Genomic DNA, 7,500 nt, shown 5'->3' with positions numbered 1-7,500 from the left:
GGTTAGAAATGAGTTAGAAAAGTAGGATATGTGACTGCATTTATGCAATTCCAAGCTGTTGTTCATCTTCGGAAATATTACTGATAACTAAACAATGTGAATGGGATGCGTAGCCAGACAGAAAATGGGAAAGGTTCATATCCTAGATATTGAATTGTTTCACATGCAGCACTTGACTATTTTCTCTGATGCAGTTGCATCATCATTTACAAACAGTTGTATGGGTTTCCATCTTCATATCTATGGAAAGACTGAATAGCAACATAATTTTTTTTTTTTTTTTTTTTTTTTTTTTTTTTTTTTTTTTAGAAAATCAATATGCTTAGTTTTTAAGTTTATTTGGCAACTCAACTGTGGTTTACCTGATGGTAGATAAAAGCTGCTCCAAAATTACTATATTTTGGCATACTAATCTAGATAGTACCATTGAATACTTTTTGATGTAAAGATATCTTATGAAGCACAGCCAAGAATATTATTGTACTTTGTGTTTTCATTATTGATATCCAAGAATCCTATTCATCATCTGTTGAGGATGTATTTTCATCAAGGAATAGTGGCCTAGAAATAGGTTGTATCATGACTTTACACACTCCTCCTTTTATTGGATTCATTTCTTCTGCTAAATGTAAAGCAGTCATTCACTTTTTAAGAACTGATGAAAGTTGAGTGACTTTTGTTATTTTTCTTTTCTTTTCTTTTCTCATTTTTAAATTGTTCTATCAACATTAGTTGCATAGTATTCACTTGCATTTATTAATTCAGTCTTTATCGATAACTGGGACTAAAATGATGTAGTAATAAGATACACATTGGGCATCTTCAACAAGCTGTAACACCTAGGTTTCTTATCAATGTCCCAGAATTTTGTGTTCATTCAGTTCCATTTTCATTTGATTTATTGCAGAAAGTGTACATGTTATTACAAACATACTGTCCAATATGTATGTAATCCAATATATAAATATGTACATATCAGAAATGTGCCATCTCATACTGATCATTTCATAGCTTATCAAAGGATAGCAAAACAATGAATTATTATTAAGGTCTTTATTTTTCCATAAATGTCCACTATGAATGCAACACATTTACAGCTGAAGCCTTCCTTGTACAAATCCTGCTGTGAAGTATATAAAAAAAAAAAAAAAAAAATAGATGCAGTTCAGCATATACCACAAGCTAAAAAGAATTTACCTAAAGCTTACAGGTAGATAAGGACTTAGCTCCACTAGATTATAGTACATTAATAAGTCTTTGTGTGTACAGCTGTATAATAAAATATACAGTAAAAGTAATGCATATATGCAATCAAAAATACAAATCTAATTCTTCACTCTACAGCTTTCACAACTGACATTGCTTCCAATATCCAAACAGTCACTCACATTCACACAACCTAGACAAGAACTGGACAAAAGGTATTTATATTCTATAGAGACGAAAGGTATTTATTCTATAGAGTTCAGATCTAACTCAAATTTAGATGATAAAAATAACCCTTTTCCCTGGCATTACTAAATGTTCAGGAATGTTAACAGATTAGTTTCATATCTTATAATAGCAGAAAAATATAGTAAATGTACATTTCTGAAACTTCAAACACTTACAAAACTTTGGATGGAATGTCTATCACTATTACATTAAAAAAGGTACAGTATGTATCAACTACCTGTGGACGGAATATACATACATGTGATTTCACACATTTGAGCTAAAAATACAAAAATCTGAAAATGATCTTTCAGTTTCAACAGAAAATGAAAAAAAAAATTAGTTACACTCGATAAATTCTGAATAACATTTTCCAGTTGAAAAATACCACACTGTAAATAACACAGTAAACTGTGAATTTGTACATCATTGCAAATACGTAGTTTACCCGAAAACATGGGATACCCGAGTTTCTGGATAGAATGTTTCACCTCAAAAGTAAATTACAATATGATTATCCTTTTACTTCTCAACATGAAATACATTTAACACAGCAAATGTTTGTGACACAGTGGTCTTTGGACGGCACTTCTGCAACTCAAGTTTCTGCAACACAACGACTTTTGGACAAAACTTTTGCAAAGTTCTAGTTACTCAAGTTAAACCTTGTGAAAGTTAACAAAGCATATACTGATTAAGAGAAATAACCAAGTAATTTTGATTACTCAGTCAATTCAACAGTTTTTACTTTGCAATAACTCAATAACATGTGCATTTGGCACTTATCAACTGCACTTTGAAATACCATAGCATACACAATCCTTTAAAAATGTAAATGAAGAGCACAGTAGGATCTCCCTTTTTTTCAATATATGGACAATTCAAAAACCCTCTATTTCAACAATAAGATAAAAACAAAACTGACAATACAATCAGAAAAAAAGTAATGAATAAACAAGAACAAAAAAACTTTCTCAAGATATCTGTCAGCCAAATAATGGCAACCAGACAGGGTGTCTCATAAAAGTGCTCTATTAACATTGCTCATTATCAAAACCAAAAAAGTACTTGGTTGAAACTTTACTTATAAACATAAAAATTGAAAAATATACAACATTCTAACTTAATTGATTTCTTTATATCTAAAATATTTTAAGCATGTCCAATGTAATTTCATTTCACTATCAATGTAATTTCAATTCATGACCAATGTAATTTCATGAAATGACATTACTCTCACTGAACAAGTTAAGCAAACATATTAGTACGCCTGTATAAAAATAAAATTTGTTGTTTACTTGCTTCATAGTATACACATATACTTCTGTGAATAGTCCCTATATGTCCTACAAGTAAATATAGACTTGATTTCAATCAATACTTTTTATGAAAAGAAAAATGGGCTACATTTTCATTTGGTTTGTATTTCCAATATCTGGAATAACAAGCTTAAAATCACAGACCTTAAAATTCTGTGTTACTGATAAAACCAATGATAAAAAATTTACATATAAATAAGTAAAATCTGACAATAAGAAATAGAGTTCACAACCACAACGAAAAATTTAGTGTCTGCGGGCTAAAATGGTAAAGAGAATGAGTGTTAAAACAGTAACAAAACTGCTCTGGATCCCTGCGGCACCAGCAACACGACACTTCAGGAAATCGTACCTGAAATGGAGAATTTTTCTATCAAATTCCACAAAAATAATCATTCACCATATTTTTCCTTGACTCACCAAATAGTTAATATATGATTTATGGTTGCATATTCGGAGAGAAGCAAAGAAGGGGAAATAGTAAAGAAAAGAAAGAGGAGGATAAAGATACAGAAAGGAGGAATGATAAAAAAGGCCATAGATAAAGAAAAGAAAGGAAAAATGTATATAAAAAAGGAAAAAAAGGAAAAGTAAAAGAACATAAAATGAAGATAAGGAAAAAAGGAGACTTTATAAGAAAAAAAGTAAATACATTGAACATACAAGTAGTGTAAGACTAACTGGTGAAATCTGCATAATATTAAGTATCTAACATTATTTTGATCTATGAGTGGAAAATCTGTAGGCAAATTTACCAAGAGTGATGTCATGAGTTACTGACCACATCACAAATATGCCACAGTACACTGATAATGTCATCAAAACTTCACGTAACACCAATTCCAACAACCCAGCTAGAACCAGTAGACAAGCAGACCTACTCCTCTCAAAACACCAAAATCGTAACACAACCCACAACATCATACAAGCTGATTCCACTCACCGTGTCTTCTTGTCACGAATGATGTTCAAGTATTCCGCCTCTACCAACTGTCCATCAAAGTATGTAATGGGATCTTCAAATGGATACTCGAACCCCTGAATACACTCACACTTGTATCCACCTGTATCAAATCCTCGGCCTTGGATTGGTACGCACTGCAAGAGGATAATTTGGCATGATTTTTAGTACATAAACTATACTTGCCCAAGACCAGAAGAAAAAATATAGACAGTAAGAAAACTTGAAACATAAAGACGATTAAAAAAAATAATCGTAATGCAAACATGCATGATTAACAAATCATAAAAAGAAAAAAAAATATCACACTGTTTAATTTATCACATATCTCTTAAGTCATCTAGGTTATGATAACACAAGGAAATTAAACATAATAACTTACATAGGATGACTTCCTGTCGCAGCGGTGAGTGTCCTTAAAGGCATTTTGGACGTAAAACTCATTGGGACATTGGGTGATGTCTAGTTTCATGAGATCCATTGTAACTCGGACAGCACCCCTGAACAAAATAATATAAAATCAAAAATATGTGCTAATACGGAAAAACAAAAAAGACAGAATTATTGAAAAAATATAACAAAACATTGTATACCGTTAGATATCACAAAACATTACTTTTCTTTCAAATAATCTCAGTAAAATGAATTGAAAGATACAGAAAATGCGAAAATAACACTTACTTAAATTCAAGCTTTGACCGCAAAGCATCCCAGCCAAAGAACGGAGCTGTGTAGTGAACAACCCATTTCTTGACAAAGCCCTCACAGTCAAACTCTGGGGTACTCCACTGGCCATGTTGAAGTTCAGCTGCCCTATTAAACAATGAAAATACGAATGAATATAACATTAAAATACAAGTAAAATAAAGCTCAATATATGAACTTTCTAAACAAATACTAACTTAAATACACTTATAAGAAAATACCAATAATAATGATAAAATAATAATAATAATAATAATAATAATAATAATAATAATAATAATCATAGCAATAACAATAATAATAATAATAATAATAATAATAATAATAATAATCATAGCAATAACAATAATAATAATAACAAAAATAACAATAACAACATGTTGATATAACATGGGGTGCAAGAGTAAAAATTAGTTTAAGGAGAGGTATGGAAATTTCAACTTCAATTTCCATGATTTTCCAAGATTCTCCAGGACTGGTAAAAACCCAATTTTACTCAGTGCGGTAAAAAGCCTAATAATATGTCCCTCAGGTGCAGAGAGAATGGCTGGTGGAAGCTAAAGGATGCCAGATAGAATTCCAGTAAGATAGAATTCCAGTATCCACAATCACCTCTTAACTTGTTTCCCATCCCGAAATCCAAAAGCATAATATTAAAAGTTAAGGGACTAACAACATAAAACTACTCATATCTTCTTCACCCTTTTATCACGTTTGGCATCTATGCTTGTCATGGAAAATAGTGGTGGCAATACTGGTCGTGTTTCCCATGCTATCGGCTTATTGGGGAGAAATTATTTATCTCTTTTAGTAACAACAACATTCGTAAGGTTAAACTTTATGGCACTAGCATGTAAAGTGAAGGTAAACCTTACTTTTTTGAAGTTTTTGAAATAATAACCATATTACAGGTTTTAGGTGCCTAATGTTGTTCGCAAACTACCGAACGAGCCAGGCACAAACTGGGGAACTGCCGCGTGGCGCCAATAATTCCGTTCGCTGTGCCACTCGGCAAATAAAAATATTAGAAGCAAATGGGTTTAAAGGCATACTTCAGTGTTTGACTAAACGGTTAACAAACATTGTTGTTTGGAGGTTTCTACACAAAGTTGAAACATTTAAATTGCCATCAGTTAGTGCACATGCAAATCCTTTCTTTTGGCTTTACTTATAAATCTAAGTTTTACAAAGTTTTATTGTAAGTTATAATAAAATGCCACTTACTTGTAGAAGGTTGGGTATCTTTCATATTTAATGGAGTGCATCCCAGTAGAGTTATGCCTCAGCTTCAATTTGATCCAGTATTTCTCTAAGTCATCAAAATTAGTTGACCACCTACTTTTCAATTTCCTGGGAAAATAATAAATATAAACTGAGTACATAGTGGAAAAATCAGTTACATATAATAGATCATGAAAGTATCAGAAGTTGTAGTTGAAATTATGTTTTCTTGCATTTACCTGAACCAGGGTTTGTTGGTGTAAGCTTCCCTTGAGGAGTTCAGACGGGCCAAATCTTCCATTCCAAACTTTCTTGTATTTAGTTCTGTTTTGTAAGCCAAGGGGGCAAACAGGGTTCGGTTTGTGAACTTACTGCGGTCCCAATACATTCCAGATGCCCAAACCTGTATTTGTCCACAAGAATAATTATAAAGTTCTGTATATAATTTTCATAACAAATATATCAAATTAACATCATTTTGTTGTGAAAATTTCTGCAAAAGCACCCAGTTACCATAGAACAAAATATATAAAGTAAAATGGCTATAAATTGTAACTGGACTGAGATATCAATAGGAGACTAGTCTTTTTTGACATGTATCACTTGAGGCCAGGAGTTAACATCCCCATTCCCTTTAATCAAGGTCAAGTATTCCAATATACCAACACAAAGCCAAATCAGCCATTTCCTTACCCTACTGTTTCCGAGAATAATAGACAAGACTTCACCCATCATCTGGTCCTCAGACAAAGGCTGATCCACAACACGAACACCAGAGAAGATCTCCTTATGGTCAACCACCTTTAATGAGATGAAACACAAACATCAAACAATGGTAAATTAGTATCAATATGACTAGGACTTTTTTTTAGGTGATACTGCAAAAGTGCCGAGAAAGAAAATGGAAAAATAAAGAAAGCGATGACATGAAAATATCAATGAAAAGAGAAAAATACAGACTGCAGAAAATGAAAATATACTTTTGGAAATTAAGTGAAAATAGGAGATAAAAAAGATAACTGAGAACAAAGAACAATATAAAGTAAAAAAAAAAAGAAGAAAGAAGGAGGAGGAGGAGGAGAATAAGGAGGAGAATAATAATAATAATGAGGAGAAGAATAAGAATAAGGAGGAGGAGGAGGAGGAGGAGGAGGAAGAGGAGGAGGAGGAGGTGGAGGAGAAGAAAAAGAAGAAGAAGAAGGAGAGGGAGAAGAAGGAAGAGGAGGAGGAGAAGGAGGAGGAGGAGGAGGAGAAGGAGGAGGAGGAGGAAGAGGAGCAGGAGGAGGAGGAGGAGGAGGAGGAGGAGGAGGAGGAAGAGAAGGAGAAGAAGAAGAAGGAGGAGGAGAAGAAGGAGAAGGTGAAGGAGAAGAAGGAGAAGGAGAAGAAGGAGAAGAAGGAGAAGGAGAAGAAGAAGAAGAAGAAGAAGAAGAAGGAGAAGAAGGAGAAGGAGAAGGAGAAGAAGCAGCTCAGAGCAAGCACCCTACCTGCAGGAAAGCGCTGAGGAAGTTGGCTAAGCGCAGGGCCATCCTGGCTTCATTCTCAAACTGCTTATCCATGCCAAAGCCAATGTCACCCCGGAGCAGCAAGTCGTCTGGGTGGAACCTCTTGCAGTTTTCAGGAGTGACTGACTTCAGAAACTCTATCACCTCATCAACGTTCATGGTGCTGGCCCTTGTTGCATTGGCTCCTGTGACATTGTAGTAATCTCGGGACAGGTACTGCCGTCTCTCATACTCCTCCATTCTGTTGTAGTCGAAAGGCAATTTTTGGATCCCTGGAGAATGAATTATAATGTAAGTAAAATGACTGTATGCATATATATCTGTGTGTGTGTGTGTGTGTGTGTGTGTGTGTGTGTGT

General features: G+C 33.6%; 1 protein-coding gene across 1 annotated transcript in view; it reads right to left on the bottom strand.

The window, feature by feature from the left end:
• Positions 1-1,038: 1,038 nt before the first annotated feature.
• LOC113809521 (uncharacterized) overlaps positions 1,039-7,500 on the bottom strand; it is a 26,209-nt gene continuing 19,747 nt past the window's right edge. Inside the window, exons 8-15 of the mRNA XM_070138343.1 lie at positions 7,125-7,414; positions 6,334-6,441; positions 5,880-6,043; positions 5,644-5,769; positions 4,396-4,527; positions 4,097-4,214; positions 3,697-3,851; positions 1,039-3,105 (exon numbers count right to left, since the gene is read on the bottom strand). Coding sequence (XP_069994444.1) covers positions 3,000-3,105; positions 3,697-3,851; positions 4,097-4,214; positions 4,396-4,527; positions 5,644-5,769; positions 5,880-6,043; positions 6,334-6,441; positions 7,125-7,414 — 1,199 coding nt within the window. The 3' untranslated portion in view covers positions 1,039-2,999. The remainder of the gene's footprint in view (positions 3,106-3,696; positions 3,852-4,096; positions 4,215-4,395; positions 4,528-5,643; positions 5,770-5,879; positions 6,044-6,333; positions 6,442-7,124; positions 7,415-7,500) is intronic.

Source organism: Penaeus vannamei, chromosome 24 (assembly GCF_042767895.1).
Source record: "Penaeus vannamei isolate JL-2024 chromosome 24, ASM4276789v1, whole genome shotgun sequence".
In the NCBI taxonomy this organism is placed as follows: Eukaryota; Metazoa; Arthropoda; class Malacostraca; order Decapoda; family Penaeidae; genus Penaeus; species Penaeus vannamei.
Note: the sequence above shows the minus strand (reverse complement) of the source record. Positions and strands in the feature narration are given on the sequence as shown.